Raw genomic sequence first — 22,168 nt, 5'->3', positions numbered from 1 at the left:
TGAAAAATTTCGCCTCATTTTTTATAATTGCTTGTTATCAATTAATCAAGTAAAACTTTTACGATTGCTGAAATTAGTCTGGTTTTTTTACTAGATTAGAAACAGGAAAATAACTGCCTTAAGTAATAAATCAAATCTTGCAAATTTCTGAGACACAATAGATTGTTTCAAGACTTTTTTTATTTTTATCATTTACCTTAATCGATATTTCTGATATCTCATAATCATTTACCATTACTATTACCTCATAATTATTGCTATTACTGGTCAGAGCTATATTTCAATGGAATGAATTTTCTTCCAATCATAGAGATATTTATTATACTATCACAACACTAATACCACCATTAGAATGCTACGTATTTTAGACTTTAAAATCAATAGCGGATTGAAAAAGTACATACATATGTCTAATTTCATCTTCAGGGATATCAAAGCGTTGTTCGCAATAAGAATATACTTGAGGTTGGCTTCACTCGCTCCAAATCCAAGAAAGTAGGATTCTCTCGTTCTTGTGAAAAAAAAAATTATCTTTCTAAGACGAAAATTTGTACTGATTACATAATTCAGTCATTTCACAATTTTGCATAATTTTATTTCGACTGAAGATGGCTTTCCTATTTTAATCACTGGAAGAAGTTTTCATACTTTTCCGCAAAGAAAATTCCTTTCCTTGAGCATTTTACAGTCGTATCATACATTATTAGAAAATGCTATCATTTCTCTGCTACGTAAGGATATGTTGTAATTAATAAATATTCATAGTATTAATTCCTATCAGAGACAGTTCTGCCTAACCGTGAAGCTTGAAGATTTCGTATTTTAATCCGATAGATTTGAATGTTTCTTCTTTCTTTGCTCACATTTATAAATTTAATATAAATTATTTCATTTTCCTTCGCGGCAATATACCCTTTTATGAACATAAAAATACATTTTGCTGAAAATTGTGTAGAATTATTCCAGATAGATCCAAGTTTTGCTCAGATATGTGGCAGGAAATTTCTGTTTTGTTCGGCTGTATAGATTATTTCTAAAGTTTACACGGTGTAAATAATTTTGAATTTCTGAAAAAATAGTACATACATTTCGTACAAAAACCATATTTTCAGTTTCCGATACTTTGCTCATCATTAATTAATTTACATCGTCGGCCGACAATATGTTACGTTTCTCACTAGATACCCAATGTATTATTTTTGATGAGACAATTCCAGATAAATATCTGAATATAATGAAAAATTATTTGCAGTAAGAAAATGCTGGAATGTATTAGCTTAGTGAGCAACAATGATAATTGGTATGATCATCACAGATTCATTGTCCATCAGGGATAATTCTACACAAATTTTGTATAAGTTGAAGACGACTTTTTTCGGTTTAAACTTAGTAAGAAAAACTATCCTCCCTTATGTATATCAAAAAATATTAGTTAATAGTTTAAAGTATTGACAATCTAATATGGAAGATATTTTCCATAAAATGAAAATGTAGCCCATTACTTTTCCTAAGAAAATTATTCCCTTTATTTTCTGTCTCTTCACTTAATTTCTTATTACTGGAATTTATTTTGTGCTGGGAAGTCCCGAGATGTCAAATATTTTTGGAAAATATCTAGGAATTTTTACAAAGATGTTAATTTTCACACAAGCGATATATGCAAACTTAGAATTTTTTGGTTTTTTGGTTTCCATAGAAATTACCTCCCAGTTAAAGTTCCTAGTGTTATGCTACATTATCCCTAAAATTCTGATAAAATTTAACTCAAGAGAGATTGCTAAAATCAAAAGGGCTAAAACTAGAATTTACGATCAATCGCAGCTAATCAAAATAACTTGAAATTACAAACAAATTCCTCAAGAGATATTCTGATTTCCTTTCCTCTCGAATTTAACACACTCTCATAGCCCTGGTCTGCTCGTATTCTCTATGTTTATCACTTGTAGGCCCTTCAGTAAATCATACCGATTAGTTTTACACCAAAATATTACTGAATTTTAAACTGGATAAATACGTAAGTAAAATTAGGGAACATTATAGGCGTTCATTTACCAGCAAGTAGCACCTCGCAAATTATAAAGATGATGCTTAACTTATGACGCGTTAATCTGGTATTCAACCATCAGAAATTTCTCCAGATTGATTTATGGGCTTTAGTAAAAAGTGAAGAGTCAGCTAATTTGAATCTGGCGACGATAAAGAATTATATAGACGCCAATAAATTTAACCAGGTGTTATAGATTGTGTTGAAAGCTCTTGAGAGAATTAGAAACTCTATTCTGAGAAGAGTTTAAAGAGATTTCCAAAAGACTCTGTACTTGCGCTTGACCAGCACACTAAATGAGAACAGTTTAGAAAATTTATCGCTTCTAAATAAATTGCAAATTTTTAAAACCATCCAAGTACTGTTGCTCAAATTCTAACTCAGTTCAATAAAGGCATTTTGTTTGTTTATCGAGCTCTATTATTTCCATACAATCCCACACTTCCCAAGAGCATTAATGGTGATAAAGCATTAATGCTCACACAGTTATCTAACAATGTTAACATTCAGCAAATTTCCCCCTAATTATTACTGGAACCCCGTAAATCATTAAAGATTCGCGTTAGAGTAACAAAGCAGCGTTCCCATGAACAAACTGAGGTCAATAAATAGATTGCTGAGTCACTTTGAAGTAATTAAAGCTCGATCTATTGATGATATATTGCTGATAAGGGCGATTTAAAATTTAACCCTGAAGTTATCAAATGGAATTATTGAACACGATTTACGGCCGTAGCTATAGACGGAGCAGAAGCAGGATGTTGGTCGACTAATAATTAATTTTACTTTGAGCGAAGGCTTTATGGCTGTTGAGCTTATAGTTTATTACTTGATGGCTATTTCGCCGACCAACAAAGTTTGATTTTTTCCATTTATTTTTCCTGTCTGAATTCTTGTAAGTTAAGGGCATTAAATTTTGCAACTTTGTGTTTAGTTATTTCGAGGTATTTCCGACTTTTCAAGTTCCCAAACAAACAAACTTCATTTTCGGGAAAAGTATATAAGAAAGAATGTCAGCTTCCTTTGCGGATATTGAAAGGAAATGGTATTCAGGCGTTCAATAGACTCGGAGCATACACCACTTATTATGAAATTCTTTTGAAGTTGAAAAAGCTGCGCTAATGGAGGTTAAGTAAGTTACTTTGAGAAGCGGCATGAAAAATACATACTTTACTCAAAAAGACGCATTTATAAACCTACTTTGTTAGTTCAGGTTGTTAGTAACAATTTTTCTTTCGCCTTTGGAATTTAAAGTAGGTATTAAGAGTGTAGATGAATATTTCAGTTTTTTGCGTGGTGCAGAATTTAATTATTATCTTCCAAAGATCGTTAAGCAATCGACATGGTGTCTAGAATTGTAGTGAAGAAACGTTTGTGTTTATTTCATTTTTTTTTTCATTTAATTTTGTGTTTATTCTTTTCGAAAGCTTAATTCTCTATTAAAGTGATTCTTGTTGAGATCATTTTGTTACTTGGGTATGGTTCCTTTGTATCTCCCTAATAGCCTCACTGTTGCCGTTATTTAATTAATTGGCTTTGCTACTTTCATTTTTCTTTATCTCCTTCGCTTTCTATCAAACAACAATTTTTTCTGTTAAAATTTCTCGACTTTTTTTAAATCTTCACAGATTAATATATTATTATATAATTTATATTATTTACACTAGGTATATTACTTGAATTTATATTTATCACTTTACACGAATGTGCACCTCATATTTGCCAATCAGCTTGTACTACCCAAATTCAAGTACATGTTTTATTTTTTCCATTTAAAATACATAAGACTTATTTTGTTTCAATAGTATCAAAATGAGTCTTTCATCTTATAAATGGAAAGAATGAAACCAGCCTGAAGTGCCATATTTTTTAATTTAGGTACTAGAATCTTCTCAGACTTAAATTTAAACCAAAAATTCTAAAATTTGGATAAATCTGTTGTAAAATTCATATTTTTCCAAAAATAAAAAATATATTGAATTCAATAAATAGTAAAAGTCAATTGCCTAGTGTGGTGGGTGTGACAAACCACCGACCTAAAATAAAAAATTATCTACGACTAAAGAAGAGTAGTCAAATTTCACCAATTCGGCTACTTTAAAATTATTTAAAAATATTACTAACGAGAATTTCTACGATTTTGTCATTACATTGGCTGTACATACTCTCTATTTAGCCAACTTCTTACTTTTGTAGTTGCTAAGATCTCAGCACATTAACCACCAATAACACAAAGCCTCATAGTTTGAAACTAGACGTTCTGAATTCAGGTTAGCTCAGGGTAAGTAGCAGTACGAATTGATTTGAAATTTCTAAGCTCAAAAAATAACTAAAGAATTAAAAATCTTCGGGGAAAACCCCAAGAAAGGAGATTGGTTTGGGATCAATCCATTATAGCATTGATTAATTAGTGGTTAAGGGTAAATTTAACTAATTTTCATAGGTTATAAAATTTTAAGGAGAAATTATGGAAAATAGAAGCTACTCCAATTAATCTGAACTAATCTTAAATTTTGTAAGGCCAAAAAGCTAATTTTTTCAGTACATCAACTTTATCAATTTGTATTACTTAAGGAACCTTAACTAACCAGGTTTTTCTAAGCTAAAATGTTCAGAGTACCAGAAACACTTAGGAAAATACCCTTAATAATGGAAACTATTCAAGGAAGCCTGAACTAGCCCGAATCATCTAAAGACACATAGTCAATTTTTCACACAAAATTTGCAATCACTAATCCGGGAAACAAAGAAATTTTCATCTACGGCACGCCATTGCATATGTTAGCTCTGACTACTTCGCTCCATGTGACATAGTTGAGTCTAACTTACACTTTGAAATCCCTATGATTTAGAAGGAAATCGTTTGTTTTCAATATCTTCTAATGGTTAATTTTTTAGAAACATCTACTTATTGACGGTACGTGTATATGTAAAGAAAAGCGAGATGAAAAGGCACAGTTTTCGGTGTTTTTATTTTATGTGAGAACCAACCAGATGTGAGATTGCGAACAGCTAATGTATTGAAAGAGGATTAGAGGATAAACAAACGTTAATTCCCAGTTATTCCACATGCACTATGGTTATTTACAGACTTTACAGTTAATTTAGTAGTGGATTAAAACAAATATTAGATTCAATCTATTTAGCTTATTTGTGTTGTAGTTAGAGTTGTAAAATTATGGCTGCAAGCACTATATTTATATACTGGATAACTGGAATAAAGTAGAAAACTTACTTTAGAATATTTTTTGCGTTTGGATAAATGAATATGTAAGCCAATGGAGGAATGTAAATGAGGAGATTCAGTTAGACTTAAAAATACAGATTTCATTGAAACTATAACGAAATGGTGGGATATATCCCGGCTAATTCATAATAGGTAGTGTTTTGGAGGGACTAAATATTAGTTTTCTTATATTTTCATTACAGAATCAATTTATTTTCAATGAGGAACAGCGTACCGAAGTCTCCAGCAGGGAGTGGTCCAGCAAGAATCAGGTTTTGATAGCTGGATTGATTTGATTTTACACTCTATGGAGGTTATCTATAGTTTTAAATGTTAAACTTGACCTTTATTCCTCTTAATCAAAGCTTCATCAAGTTCCAATAAAATATATACATACGCAATATAAAGAACTATATTTGAAAACATGTATCTCTCACAAATAATTGCCTGATGTCCTTCAGCACGAGGATTACTATTTTATGTGCATTAATAATTTAGGAGTAACAACCTAGAAAAAGTGGGTAGCACATTAACACATTTTAGTCTAGTCGAGGAAACAACATTACTGCACCAGGGGTACCCTTAGCTCTAACAGCACGTCTAGCTGTGTTAAGGTCGTATGTTTTCTAGCGATCTTTTTATTTGGGTTTCTTGCTGAGTTGAGCGAATAAAATAGATAAGATTTTTTCGCAATTCACAGAAATAAAAATAATTATGGACCAATTACGAAAATCTGGAAAAAGCTATTGATTTCACGCAATTTAAATTACTGAAAGGTCAATATTTACAATGGATGGCGCTGTGCACAGTATGGATCATGTCGCTAAGTGTGTATCGTGCTTTGAAAAATTCCTTTGCCGCTATAAATGGAAATCTAATTGAACTAGAGGAAATTTCTATCCAAATAGACGACAGGCAGGAATTTTCACTAATAGAAAGATGCTGTTTGTACTAAACAAATTTGACCTACTGATTACTTTTCTAATAGCACAATGTGTTGTTACGGCAAGTATCGTTATTTAAAGCCATAAAGCTACATTGCTATCGCAGTAAAGTAATTTTTGCTGTATAGTATAATCTTAGTTACCAAAATTAGGAATGTTTCCATTCTACAGCCAGAAGGTGCTTTCTACATCCAATATCGAATTTTTGTTTGTTTTAAAACAGACCCTTACTGGGATAAGAAAAAAATATTTTTGTTTTGATGGGTGGGGGTTTTCCATGGGATTAGATAAAATACACATCAAAATAAATATTTCTTTAGCTTTAGTTAAATTAAAGCATAATAGCATAAGCATTAAAGCATAATAGCATTGAGCAAGATTTAAAAAAAATTATTTCACTTATAAATTGTATCAATAATTTAAAAATAACGCTAAAATTTTCAAATTAATCTTAAAATTTTACATTAGCACATAAAACTTCTAATGCTACGCTAACACATACAAATACACAATAAATTTCACTTTTTATCTAGGAACAGTAATTATCTAAACCTTCTATTTGGCAGGATTTGGCATAAGTTACACAGTTCGCACTCTCCGCAACTTTGCTCCTTCAACTTGTAACTTTCCTCACCTTCAAACTTCGAATATAACAAATTTCAACTCGTAATTTATCGTGATCCATTTCTGCGCTGTTTCTGGTTTACAATGATGCCTGGGGCAAAAGCAAAAAAAAACTTGCTAGTTTTAGGAAAAATTGTTGCTCCTTGAATGAAAACTTGAATAGTTTTTAGGAGAAGAATTCCGTTGAAAGCTTTTTTTAATTGTTGCGTTAGGGGGCACTTTACAAGACCAAGTACGCCACTACTACTAAAAGAATGCTTTAGCATATTCGAGTGTTCTCTAATCGTAGCAAATAGTTTCTGAACAAGCAATTAGTTCCACTAATCCAGTAATAAAAGCCTTAAATATATTCTGGAAAATTGCTAATTTTTCGGTGATTGAAGATTAATCTCAAGATTTTGACAAATGATGAATGAAGTATATAATACATCAAATCTGAAATATAGCATTAACCTTTAGTTCAGTTTAAGTCAAAGTTTAAGTTAGTTTTATTAAAATCTTCTTAAAGAAACTTTAAGAAAAAACTCAGAAAGTATGATATTTTCAAAATAAATATAAATTAGCTTGAAATTAAAATAAAAAGAAATTCTGAACACAGTGTAATATTACGCCAATGAACCACTTTTTTAGGTCATATACCAGGTAAGCACCAATTATCCCAACTCAGGTTATACCCTGTATAATAAAACTTTCACCTTTTTCTTTGTAAGAACTAGAATTTAAGCACATTCAAGTTTCGTTGAATGGTTCTAACTGCAACTCCCCAATAAAAGACCAATTTTGCTATTTATTTAAATGTTACGCTTTCAAGATATTGATAATAAACCAGACGATAGTTGCCTTTTAGTCCTAGTGTGTCTATACGTGTTAGGCCTGAATTTTAGTAGTTAAGAACTTTGTAATACGTGTTAAGTCTTTTTATCCGAATTGTCACATCATGGTGCACTTCGTTAACGGAATTTCTTCATTTTACAACTTGATTGAGGTGCATTATTACTTAACAGTAAAATGAATTACTTCATAAGCTTTTCCTGAGTTTGCTGTTTTAAAATCCATTATAATAGAATGTTCATCGAACAAATGTTTTCGGCAAGCATCAAACGGCTTGGAAAGTTTATACCAAGTCCAGTATTTTATTACTGTAAAGGTTCATTCAAGTGTGTATATCTCGAATGATTCTGTTTCAAGTCCTTCAAGTATCTCATAAAAACATCTAGCCACTGAACTTGATGAATCCCAATACTTGAATGGGCTACTTAACATATCCGCAAAAATCACTGGGAATATGTCTCAAATGAGTGGATTTGCAGATGTGGATTAAACTCCGGTACTTCAATGTCTAGTTAGCAACAGTTGTCAGTTAACCAATAACTCATAGATGAAGGGTTTTTCAAGGTGAAGTTAACCAGCAGCTAAATCAAGAAGAAAGTCTTAACCAAATGCGTAAAACAACCCTTTGCCTCATTAAAAACATAGTGGCGTGGGCCCGGAGGAATTCGCAATCTGATCTAAACCAAGGAAAGGGCATTACAATGTTAACACGATAAATCTAGCTGTCATGTCATCTTATACTAGTATCACATTAACGAATAAAGGTTTTGTTCCAAGACCTGCTTTATGGCAAAATTTGCGCAAACATGTATGTTAAATATCTTTAAATTGTTTTTGAAGAATAACAGTATTTCACAGGAGATATGAAAACGGATCTCAACGTTGTTCCTTTTCAAACTCCCAAATAAAGTGGCCACACACTGAGTGCTTAAATAGAAAATGTCGAAGATGGGTTGGAAATCTACACTAAACATTCACAAATGGTCGGACTAATCTTCAACCAACTACAAAAGCATCAAAGTCTACTCTTAAAGGGCATCAAATGCAGTTCTACGTTATAGCAATTTGCGCTGTAACAAATTGCCGAAATACTTAAATGCACTTGACACCCTTAAGAGTTAACTTAGACGTTCGTGTACAGAGTTGGATAGTTTGGATGAAACTACTGCAATTATACTCGAAAGGGGCTCAAGTGTATTTAATGTGGTAAAAATGATTCTACGAGGATTCAACGAAACAAATTACCTATTGTCGTAGGAGATAAAGTGGTGTTTAGTCTATTAGTGATGGAAGAATTATATTTATAACGTGTGTGAACTGTTTTTTGGATTATTTCAGGAGGTTCGCCAGGCTCAGTAATGGTGTTTTCTAGAAAATGATGTGGTCGTGTATTTTTTACAGGAGTTTTATAATATACAGCTCAAACAAACCTGCTGAAGTTTGTTACTCACCTGTGACTTCCAACTCAAACTGAGTACTGTCGCTGTTGCTTCTGCAAATATAAAACCCAGCGTCCTCCTTCCTGATTTTGTTGAATTTCAGCTGCGTTCCGTGCATGGTTGAACTCGTGTGGGGGTCGGATTTCTCACCTGCGAAATGTTGCCGACTCATTTTTGATATTTAAAAAGGCCGTTAATCTTACCTATAACTCTATTCTTCGGGTTTCTCCAGACAACCTTGGAACCCGAACCCTTATCGCTGCACAAGACACTGAAAGAGTCCCCTTCACTCTTGACTGCAGTTTGGAATGACACATGGAGCTTTGCTGCTATGAAATCTGGAACAAGATAACAACCTAAGCGCTGAATGATGTGGACTTACCTTTTCATCGAAACAAAGTTAAGAACCGAAAAAATTAGATCTAACAGCTATTTCTTTATTTTCCCGGCTTAACTTAGTATTAAATTATCTGGTAGGAATTCGACGCGCTAAATTGGCCTACCAAATAAACTCCAATAAGAACACCCGAAAGTTGCTGCAGACTTGTGAATTATACAGCCAAAATGTCTCTAAAAAGACTATCATTAATCTTTTTCTCCGCACTGTTATCCTGAATATCGGGAACATCGATAAATGTTTTTCTAAAACGCTTAACTTAGGGCACATCAATCTTGGCATGAAGGTCGTAATCCAGATAAGCCAATATTTTTCTAAAAGTTGCGCGTGGATGGCATAAAAATCATTTTGTACCTTACAAATAATGTTGGCTGCTGAGGCCTAACAAAGGTAAAAGTTTGATGATACCCATTTATTCTGGTACTCCGTGGATTTTCCTTCAGAAATCTGTTTTTCCAGAAATGCCTCGCCTTCAGTGCTAAAGTGATTAGATTGATCGATTAAGTCGGAAATGCATCTTCTCCAAGAATTAACTAGAGAAATTTTACATCCAATAAACATTTAGTGTGGATTACCTTATCTTTATCTAATGCCAGTTGCACCAGAAGGGCCGTTTCGTCAATTTATTCAGGTTCGATTTCCCAGTATCCTAAAACAATTAGCTGATTTGTATCGTTAAATAAATTTATAGGCATTCCCGCGCTGATGTTTGATAGTTTCCATCGAATTGAAACACCCAAATATTTAAATATTCTCCATTAACGAACACAAGCTTAACAATTCTCGTCCATTGTTCTCTCAGACCAGATGAAAAAGTTCTTAATCTAAATGGTAACCGAATAAATGCTTCCTCATTTCTCAAGAGCATTTGTTTCGTTTCTTTTTTTTTAAGTTAAAGAAGCAGAAATATAAAACGCACACTCCGCCATGATTAATGCTACTGGGTCGGCGATTTCGAGCACTTAGTTTCCATTTTGCGTAATTTGATTTTAAAATTCAGCTCCTCCTTGATGGCTCACTTTGCGAACATTCGGGAGATATCGAGCCAATGTAAATTACATCGAGTGAGATTTTAGGGTTATTGGAAATTCAGTGCACAGAAATCGGCTTTTTTATATTTTCTCTCTTAATTCAGCGAAATACTGTGAAGATACCAATTAATTTTTAATTCGAGTTTATTTTGTGATCCGAGATCTAGAAAATTTCAGTGTAATAATTTCTGTTGAAGCTTGTCTTTATATCAATCTTCGACACCTTTCCAGTAAGATTCTTTTGATTTTTAAACAAAGATCAAACATGTTCATTTTTCCCATTAGTCTATTAATCCAAAAAGATTATAAGAGGGAAGGATTAATCTTTTTCCTACCTCTAATTTTTTACCGCCAGTGTTATGAGAAGCGATCTACAATAATTTGACATATTTACTACTCGAAGAGAATCATCTGAAGACATGATTAGTTGAAACTAATTATCAATCCATTGCTCAAAAAATATCATCACACTGCCAGGAAATTAATTGCAGCTTTGATTATCAAAATCTTTCAAATGAATCATATACGAGAAGTTACTAATCCATTAAATAGATCAATCAAATTTATTTTCTTACTCAGGTCAATATCTACCGATGTTGCTTTCAACAGCACACCCAACATGAATAACCATCACTTTTTGTTTACCTCAAATTCTATCTAAACATCATATCAACTCTACTCAAGCGCTAAAACTGATTTCCTGTGTGGCTAAGTAATCTGCCTTCCATAAAAATACACAGGATGGGCCAAAATTACTCTTTTCGACATGAACCACATTATTTCCTTTTCAATTAAACATTTATCATACAGTCATACATTCATGTATAACATATAAAGATGTTCAGACTGATTGTAATTTTCTTCTTAAAAAAATTGGATTTTCACTTTAATTAATCAATTCAACTTTAATTAACTTATTCAACTGAAATCACTTTAATTAAAAAATATCACTTTTGACCCATCCTGTATATACATACATATACAGGGTGGCGCACTTCACCTCCCGTCTCCTATAGCTCGGTTATCATTGACAGTAGGATTTCGATATTTTGTATACTTTACCTATGTCTTAGGACGTACTCCAGGAAAATATATCTAATTATACAGGATGTCCCAAAAAAGTGTGACGATACCGAACTTTTTTTTTTTAATGGAACACTCTATTTTTTTTTTAACAATTTAAATGCTTTCTATGATTGTCTACATATTCCTAAAATTTTGTTGAGATCGGTTAAATAATACTGGCGAAAAAAATTAAAAACTGAAAAAAATTACATTTGCGCCTCTAGCTTGAAAAAATAATAAAAAATAGAGATAATGTCTATGTAAAGAAACTACTCAAGATACTTATTAAGCATGGTTTAATAGTTTTATTAAAAAAGTTTCGATGATCGATATTGTACAGGGTCTCCAAAATTTAGCGTCACATTTTTCAAACTTCAAAGTGTTTTATTTTTCTTATTTTAAATTGGGGCCCCCGTATATTTTAATTTAGTTCGATGCAGAATTCAAAAACAAACATTTTTCGAATTACATGTCTGTCGCAATTCCTAACACTTCAAGAGTTGTTCGCGGAAAACAATTCCAATAGTAATTAAATTGATTAAAAAACTACTATTGCTATGACAAACGAATTATTTATAGGACTTATTTTATAATTACAATTATCTTACAACCATTAATTTTTTTTCGAATTTGTTCAAAGCCACCCTCGATTTTTTTATGAATTGCAGAAGGTTACAAGACCTTCCATAGTCGTCTTAATTTGCGTCTTCAACAGAACGGAGGACATTTCGAACACATACTTTAGATGTGTAATGGTTGTAAGATACTTGTAATTATAAAATAAGTCCTATAAATAATTCGTTTGTCATAGCAACCGTAGTTTTTTAATCAATTTAATTACTATTGGAATGCTTTTCCACGAACAACTCTTGAAGTGTTAGGAATTGCGACAGACATGTAATTCGAAAAATGTTTGTTTTTGAATTCTGCATCGAACTAAATTAAAATATACGGGGGTCCCAATTTAAAATAAGAAAAATAAAACACTTTGAAGTTTAAAAAATGAGACGCTAAATTTTGGAGACCCTGTACAATATCGATCATCGAAACTTTTTTAATAAAACTATTAAACCATGCTCAATAAGCATCTTGAGTAGTTTCTTTACATAGACATTATCTCTATTTTTTATTATTTTTTCAAGCTAGAGGCGCAAATGTAATTTTTTTCAGTTTTTAATTTTTTTCGCTGGTATTATTTAACCGATCTCAACAAAATTTTAGGAATATGTAGACAATCATTTAAATGTGAAAAAAAATAGGGTGTTCTATAAAAAAAAAAAGTTCGGTATCGTCACACTTTTTTGGGACACCCTGTATAACTAGAAATATTTTCCTGGAGTACGTCCTAAGACACAGGTAAAGTATACAAAATATCGAAATCCTATTGTCAATGATAACCGAGTTATAGGAGACGGGAGGTGAAGTGCGCCACCCTGTATAATTATACGCCTATGGACTGCCGTTTCCTGTCACGTTTTTTTAACTACGTACAGGGTGCACATTCCATAGATTATTTCAATTATTATTAAGTTAGAGATAATTTTCGTTAAAATTAAGCATAATCTTTTAATTTAGACTGACACAAATCGCTCATAATATTGCGTGTTATCTATACGGGGGCTAAAATATTTGAGACCTTGATAGAGTTCGGATATCCTGGCTTATTGCATTTTTTGATTTTCCTAGAAATCTTATAATTTTTTAACACTTTTAACTAGCGTTAAAGTAACTGGCAGCAGTCGTCTTGCATAGTGAATATGAAATCTGAGAGAAGTGACTATGAAATCTGTTTTGTTACATCTTATACCGTCTGGAATTTATGGCGGTAGATAAAGCAAAAAGCATAGCTTTGCGAAGGTTAGTCCTTCAGAAACGGGTTGAATATCGGGATAGAATATGTTAGATGAATGTTTTGTATTTTCGATACAAACTCAAAAATATAATATGAATATAAGAGATATGTATGGTAAAATGTGGTGTTGCATCCTCGGCATGATTACCTGGAAAACATTTACTCTAACGCAAATTTTCAATATCAGGGAAATCCGGTAAAAACCCATAACAGTCCACAACGATTATTTTGTTCAGAAGACCTAAAATAATTTTTTGTTCTATTCTTCTATCTACTACTGTTAGTGAAGAGAATTACACATTAGGAGGATTCAATCATCCACTGTCAGTCCTCAGTTATAGCTGTATGCATTCTCTCTAATTCAGCCGGATTGTTTTGAACTGAAATTTTAGACAATACTAGATTAATTGTCTCCAAATTGCCTTTCCGCTGTTCCTTGTTGACTGTATTGGTTAAACAATTACCAAACATTAAATGTCCAAATCATGAATCGTTTGGTTTATTTGTCTTCTGAACCTGTCGCTCTATAAATTAAAGGTTTGTTTTATTTAGGTACCTAATTGCGAGCCACGTCAATGCGGACAAGATCAACATATTAGCCACATGGTAATTGAAGAGCTTATGGTAATTAGCCGATAACTCATAAGGCAAAAGATAGGAGTTATTAAACATAAAATTTTTAAAAAACTACGTACAATTTGCAGATATTTTATTTAACTTAATTTGACCTCATCATACAGATTTATTAGTTGGTGCGGCATATTTTAATGCAGTAAGACCTTTAATCTCAAGATGCAGGCCTCACGTCCTAGAAAATAAATAAATTTTTAAGGGCTTACTGAAACAATTCAATCAAACCGCACCAAAGTAGTATCTTATTACAAGGTTACAACGTTTCCATTAAAAGTTCCTTTACAGTGGTTCGAAACGAAACATTCTTAATCAAAACTTGCTATAAAATAAGTGGTGCGCTCTCGAACTTGGAAAGGCCACCATGCAACTTTCCAAGCATTCCGCCTGGAAAGTTTATGTTTAAAAATTAAATTAAACTTATTGTAAGTTGCTTAGTTTGCAAATGAAACGTCGTCGTGCTTCGTATTGGAAACGGTTCGTAAATAATTCCAATTTTACTTCAAAGTTCTTAATTCGGCAACTAAATCGTGCTTTTAAACGTGGGCCAAAGAAATTTGAAAAGTTGTGGAGATGAAGACTGGAATCTGCTGTAAATTCACTTCAATTTATTGCAGGGTTCAAAAATAGGACTATACAGGAGTACAGTAAAGGCATAATGGAATGATTTTGAGATCTTCTGAGTTTATTTCTTTAACGGAGATGTGATAGTCGGCAACTTATGCGTATACGGTTTGTGGTTCCATAAATTATTACCTGCAATATGCACGATATTTGCATGATAAATGATTGTAAAATGAACCTTAGAACTGCAATGCGTGCAACAAAATATTTTGGGTCCCTATAGGAGTTTACTTCTCCAATCCTGAATGTCTCCAAGATTTTAAGTTATTATTAATTAACTAATACAGTAATGTTCGCTTATAACGAACCCGCTTATAACGAACTTTCGGTTATAACGAACTAATCTATGAAGTACGAACTCAAGTACATTTAAACGTATGTTATTTTTGTCATTTATAACGAACCCGCTTACAACGAACTTTCGCTTATAACGAACCTTAAATTTTTAGAAGAATAGAAAAACTTTACGGTTATAACGAACTTAACGCGGGATTTTACCGAAATCCCAAAGAAGAAAAGTAAACAATTCTCGGGGAAAGTCCAAAATCGTTTGAAGCAAATTGCTGACACAAACGACACAGTTGTTCCAGTATATTGATAGCGTTCAAAGAATTCGTTCGTTAAAAAAATCATGAGTTATATCATTAAAAAAAAAAACGTAAAGCTTTAACTTTAAATTGTAAATATGACATTGTTAAACGGTTGCAGAGACATGCCAAACAGAGTGAAATTTGTTCAGAAATGGGATTAAGTAAATCAACGGTAAGAACAATAAAATATGCAATGTTCACAGATATTTTTTTTTGTTATTCCAGTAATTTTCCGGCTTTGTAATAAATTATGTAATTTGAAATAGTATTAATACGAATTAAAATTTGACTATACATATGTAATTTTAGGTTGCAACAATTTGGAAAAATAAAGAAACAATCCTAAAAACCTTCGAAAGTGGACAACATTCAAATGTAAAAAAAATCAAAAAGCCCAATAATTATGAAGTTGACCAAAGACTCTTAAAATGGTTTTCTCAACAAAGAAATAATAACGCAATTGTTAGCGGTGCTATATTACAATCAAAAGCTGAAGATTTTGCAAGTAAGGTGTCCGGAAACCAGGAACCGAAATTTAATAGAAGCTGGATCGAAAGGTTCAAAAGAAGGCATAATATTACGAGTGGAAGAATTGCTGGAGAATCGACTTCAGTTGATATGAACATTGTAGATGACTGGCTGCAAAACAAATGGCCAATAATTAGGTCAAACTTTAAGGATGAGGACATCTTCAATGGAGATGAAACCGGTTTATTCTTCAAGCTTACACCTGATAGAACACTAAAGTTTAAAGGGCAAACCTGTGAAGGTGGAAAGCTTTCCAAAGAAAGAATCACTATATTTGTTGTAGCGAATTTGACAGGATCCGAAAAAAGAAAGTTATTGGTAATTGGAAAATCTAAAAACCCTAGATATTTTAAGAATATTGTACAATTGCCAGTAACTTATAAGTCCAATAAAAGGGCATGGATGAATTCAGAGATTTTTATAAATGCATTACGTGAATGGGATGAAGAATTACGCCGTAAAAAAAGAAAAATCATATTGTTAGTGGATAATTGTCCGGCTCATCCCGATGTTAAAAATTTGATGTGGATTACGTTAGTGTTTATGCCACCAAACACTAGTTCTAAATTACAACCCATGGATCAGGGTGTTATCCATAGTCTAAAGAGTCATTATCGACGACTCCTCCTCTCGGAAATGATATCTTGTATGGATAGTGGTAAGGAAAAATTTATTATTACTCTTTTGGATGCAATACGCTTTATTCATATGGCATGGCAAAAGGTGTCAAAGCAAACGATTAGAAATTGTTTTCGACATGCCGGTTTTCTCGAAAATGAGAATTTTGATTCAGATGATGACTTACCATTAGTCGAATGGCTTAAAAAAATCAATGCAAAAATAAAACCGATATTCAAGAGGATTTTCTTCAAACCAACAACGATTTTCATGAATTTGTTCATGTGGATGACAATCTTGTGAGCGTTGAGTTTTTAGACGATAATGCCATTATTACGTCTGTGTCTTCTGCATCTGACACTTATGATGATGATGAGGAAGACGAAGATGCAGCATATGAGAATAATGAAATAATATCCGTTCCTACAACCACAGAAGCACTTCGATATGTTTCTAGTATTCGTCAATTTCTTCAATCGCGAAATACTCCACAAAATGTTCTCGATGGAATAGCCCATGTGGAATTACATATAAATGAAATTCATTTCACCACAATAAAACAAACCAAAATTAGCGATTTTTTTCTTTCTAATTCCTAAAAAGTGTTGTTAAATTTAACAAATATGTATTATTTAAATTGGTTACTAGTTGAAGAATGTTACTTGTTGACTTTTTTAAAATATATATGTATGTAAATAAAGTGAGTTATGTATTAATTAAAAAAACAATCATAACACCATTTATTGCTTATAGCGAACTTCGGTTATAACGAACTATTTACTACGGTCCCTTGGGGTTCGTTATAAGCGAACATTACTGTATATGTATATTAAAAATTATTGTAATTACATAAACAAAAAATCAAGACCTTTTAGGGATTCCCCGTAAAATTTTTAAAAAATTATTTTTTCCTAGATCTATAGTAGTTTTTGAGATATAAGGCGTCAGTATCTCGAAAACCAAGTATCGGTGCATATAAGATTATATTGATATTTTATCTTAAAATGTCTTATTATGTACAAGGTGTAAAATATTATAATGGAGATGTTTTAGGGAGCGACACTACTTTACAAAATAATAAAAAATGCTAACAGATCCATGGTCAAAAATGTACCATTTCGATATACAGGGGGGAAAGTTTCACATTTTTTCATATTTAGCCATGTTTTTCCCATGTATGCTTTGAATTAAATTTTTGAAATTCTATACACCTTTTTTTATTTCTATAATAAAATGTCAAAATGGTCAGTAGCTATACAGAGTGTTTCAAAACATGTGTCGGAAAATAAAGGGTGTGATTCTTTGGCTCATTTTAAGAAAAAAAAGTTCCTATTAACATGTGTCTGTAAATGTATCGTTTTTGAGATAGAAGTTGTTAAAAAACAGTTTTTTTCTTCAGTTTTTTGACAATGTCCCAGAAATAGTTTGAGATACAAAAATCACATTTTGTACATCTATTAGCATTAATATTAATTACGTTTTGAGCGCTACTTCAATTTTTCCCCATATGCCAGAGGCGGAGATTTTAAGGTAGCATGAGATTTTTTGCCTCTAATTTTTACGCCATTGGGAAAATGAGCATTTTGAAGGCACGTGTGTTTTATGCTAATGTGTTTTACACAAAAAATGTCTTCGTGGTCAAAAGCTCTAATGCGAACTATTGTTGAGAAAAATGATACTTTGTAAAGAAAAACATGTAAAAAATTAGCAACATGATAAAGAAAATTTATTTATACAAAAAATAACAAACAAAATTAAATAAGAATCATAATAATTGTTGAAAATGACCTCCTCCTACGGTGCATACCTCCAATCTACATTTTAGCGATTGACGTACCCGTTCGAAAATGCCCGGGGGTTGCGGATCGTATTGCAGGATACAATAAAGCGGTTCCTCAGTTCTTCAACAGTATTAACTGATATAGTGTAAACTAAAGTTTTTAAGTGACCCCACAAAAAAATCTAAAACATTTAGATTTGGAGACCGAGGAGACCAAGCCGATTGTCCTCTTCGACCTCTACAGCGGTTCGTATATTATTCATTTAAGAACTGACGCGCAACTAAAGTAAAATGTGCAGGAGCACCATCTTGCATAAACCACATTTGTTTCTTAGTTGAACTGGAACGTCTTCTAAAAGTCTTGACAATTCTTCTTCAAGAAAATAACGTTATGATTGACCATTTAGTCTTGGTGGCAAAAAATATGCCCTACTAAATGATTTCCTACCAAACCCACCCAAACATTAACGGACAATGTTTGGTGATAATGATCTTCCGTTATGGCATGTGGATTTTCGTTACACATGGTTATTATGGAAGTTTATAATTACATCGCGAGAAAAATTTGCTTCGTCAGTAAATAAAACTTGTGTTAAGAAGCGAGGATTTTGTGCAATTCTATTTTGAAACAAAGACATTTTCCACAAAGACATAGCCAGTCTTTGTGGGAAATTCCCTGGTAAACGGGCCTGTACTCGCTGTATGTGATAAGGATATAACATCTGTCTTTTTAATGTCCTCCACATTGTAGTGTGATTAAGGTTTAGGTCTGAACCTATTTTTCTAGTACTTGTTGGATCGTCTTCAATTTCTTGAAGAATAACTTCTTCAATTTGCGGAGGAAGTAGACTAGGTCATTCATTTCCAACAGCTCGTTTATGAAAACTTCCAGTTTCATGTAGACGTTCGTGAAAGCGAATAAATATTCTTTTATTTGGTATTTGTCGATTTGGAAACCTTTCTTGATAAATTTATCTAGCTTTTGCTGCATTTTCATCGGCAACGCCATAAACAAAATGCATATTGCACATCTTTCCATTAGTGCAATTATTCATTTTTCTATCACTAAGCAAACAAAATATTAAGGATGAACAAATTAATTAAATAATTAACGATATTTACATTATTAACTAACGGTAATAGTGAATAATACTAACGTCAAACACTGTACTAAATCAAACAATCAGCTCAAAAACATCTTTACGTTTTTTTCAACAAAAATACAGCCTTTGAAAAACACGAAAAAAATAGTAACATAGTGTGAGATTGATTAGTCAGATAGCTTTAACCCTTTTGTATATATGCAAAAACTTCTCTATTTTTACAACAAAGTCGATGCACGATCAAGAAATCGCTAAGTTGTACATAGTGATAGCGTTAATATTGTTAGTTAAGTTAACTCTGTTAGATTTAAGGTGAAAAGAGCTGTGAGGGGGTTACTGTACCCTTATAGGATGCCCATGTATGTCGCAACCTGGTTAGAAGTATTCTCGTTAATTAAGAGAGTTTTGCAATCGTTATTTTCATGTGATATTGATATTTGGTAATTGATGTCTAACCATCCCCTAGGTGTTATCAGTACCATTGTAACGTCGCAGGTGGTATCATAAATCAATAATTGCTCTCTAGCCAGGGTGTTACCCTGGCTAGAGAGCACCCATTTTATTACCCTTAGCTTTAGTATTTAAGAGCGCCCCGAACCTAAAGGGTTCTCTTTTTTTCGAGTGGCTCATCTGTACCTATTATCTGTGAAGCATAAATCTAAATAGTGTACCCATCATTATATTAAACCCTAGACAACGATAGAAAAACCTACAATAGTATTTTGTTGTTGACAAAAACATTTGACCATAAGTACTTTTTTTGTGTAGAACGCATCAGCGGTAAAAAATGTGCCTCTAAAATGATAATTTTCTCAGTGGCGTAAAAATTAGGGGCAAAAAAATCTCACGTAACCCTAAAATTTGCGCCTCTGGCGTATGGGGAAAAATTGAAGTAGCACTCAAAACGTAGCTAATTATTATTAGTACGTAATTATAAAACGTAATTAATTATTATAACTATTAATTATTAAGGATAATAGGTGTACAAAATGTGATTTCTGTATCTCAAACGATTCCTGAGATATCGTTAAAAACCGGAAAAAAACTGTTTTTGACACCCTGTATCTCGAAAACGATATATTTGCTGACCCATATTAATATGAACTTTTTTTCTTAAAATAAGCCAAAGAATCACATCTTTCATTTTCCGACACATTTTTTGTAATACCTTCTATACAGGGCATTATGCTTTTTCTGATCGTGTTTACTACTTTATATTTTGTCTCTTTTTTTGAAACACTCTGTATGAATTCCGATCCAAATTTAAATTGCTTCTTTAATTCTTTACTCTTTTGTTTTCTTACACTATTTTCGTATCTTTCGTTGTTTTTGTAGAATTTATAAAAATATCTATTGATGCAAATTAAGAATGTAAAGGAAGTAAGGAAAAAAATAATAATTAGGCACAGTTATTAACTATTTGAAGCAATTCGTAATATTGAATCAAATTTCTTAAAATAAAAATAAATCTAGACAAAAAGAAAATTATAAAAACGGTTCAAAATGTCTCATAGTAGAGAAAAATGTAAAACTTTGCCAGCCTGTATATCGAAAATGGTACGTTTTTAACCATGGTTCTATAAGTTTTTTTTTATTATTGTGCAGAGTACTATTGGTGTCCGAAATATCTCCACGATACATTACACCCTGTATACAGGGAGCCAAAATTTGAAAAATTTAAATTAGTTACAGATACAAAAGTTTCTAATGAAACAGTTACGTGAATCACCCTGTATATGTATATACTAAAAAGTATATAAATATACAAGGTATTTCCAAATAGATGGTAAAAATTTTAATGGGTGAATTCTGAGCAAAATTTAAGACGAAAAGTTCATATAAAGACGTCCAAAAATGCTTCGTCTTCGATCTACAAGGTGTTTTTTCAACATTTCTTTTTCTTTTTTTTTAATTACTTGTTGATTTTTGCTGAAAATTTGTATATATCACACGCCGATTGTTTTTTACAAATGGAAATTTTCAGACTTTGATTTCATATACGGGGTGATACGGATTGATAGGTTTTGAGCTCTCATTCATCACATTTTTTTCTGCTAAAATTTTGATCCTTTTAGACAAATTTCTGAAATCCGCATTAAGTGTTCTGTTAAGGACTTTAGGTTATTGTTTCTTGGCGTAGCTTGCTTAGTTAATTTGTTTTGTACTTTCATCCCTTACGCCCATGTGCATTGATACGTATTTGAAGGATTCCATCTGGGCGCCAGGCCATAGTACCCATCAGGCCATATCGAAGGGCTCTTTATGGCTGGGAAATACGCTACTCGTCAAAGGAAGCTTTCTTAATTGGACCATTGCCGCGATCCGTAGTTCGGCGGATTTGCCATACTTCAATGAAAGCGACTTGTATAGGTATTTGCCAGATGGCGGCGATTTATGACCTTAGGCGCGACCATTGCCCGTAAGGGCTTCTGATACTGGTGCGCCCCTGGTTGGAGTTCCTCGGGTTTAGTACTTAAGGGATGATCGCAGTAATTTTGTTCTCTTTTTCTTTTGACCGGTGCTTGCTCCAGACATGTGATCGTAAACGTGGTTTGTAATCTTCCCAACTAAGCAAACTCCCACTTCATACTTAGACCAATACTTTACCATTATTTATATAAGTGAAATTTAATACAGTCCACTTTCGTAAACCAAATTTTTGTTTTCGTGGTTTTCGTTTATCGAAGGAACCTCAACATGTTCTCACTTTTGAGTCTTTCGCAAAATTTTGCTTAAATCGATGGTTTAGGTAATATTTGCGATAATAAGCAACTGCTTCTTACAGATGCAATTATTAACATCATTGTTCATGTTATTATCAATGTCAGTGTTATTAACATCA

The 22,168-nt window shown here is 32.4% G+C and overlaps 2 protein-coding genes across 3 annotated transcripts in view; one reads left to right on the top strand and one right to left on the bottom strand.

Moving 5' to 3' along the window:
- LOC136419426 (neural cell adhesion molecule 1-like) overlaps positions 1 to 22,168 on the bottom strand; it is a 109,090-nt gene that overhangs the window by 10,236 nt on the left and 76,686 nt on the right. For both annotated transcript variants that reach the window (XM_066405716.1, XM_066405717.1), the window contains 2 exons: positions 9,312 to 9,446; positions 9,121 to 9,258 (listed from right to left, as the gene is read on the bottom strand). In XM_066405716.1, coding sequence (XP_066261813.1) covers positions 9,121 to 9,258; positions 9,312 to 9,446 — 273 coding nt within the window. The remainder of the gene's footprint in view (positions 1 to 9,120; positions 9,259 to 9,311; positions 9,447 to 22,168) is intronic.
- On the top strand, positions 15,017 to 17,534 carry LOC136417485 (tigger transposable element-derived protein 4-like). The gene is made up of 4 exons (XM_066403193.1): positions 15,017 to 15,469; positions 15,607 to 16,635; positions 16,686 to 16,961; positions 17,370 to 17,534. Exons 1-4 carry the CDS (start codon positions 15,449 to 15,451, stop codon positions 17,532 to 17,534), a joined length of 1,491 nt encoding a protein of 496 aa, XP_066259290.1. The 5' UTR covers positions 15,017 to 15,448.

Source organism: Euwallacea similis, chromosome 2 (genome assembly GCF_039881205.1).
Source record: "Euwallacea similis isolate ESF13 chromosome 2, ESF131.1, whole genome shotgun sequence".
NCBI classification, from domain to species: Eukaryota; Metazoa; Arthropoda; class Insecta; order Coleoptera; family Curculionidae; genus Euwallacea; species Euwallacea similis.
This window is presented reverse-complemented; position numbering and strand designations above follow the sequence as displayed.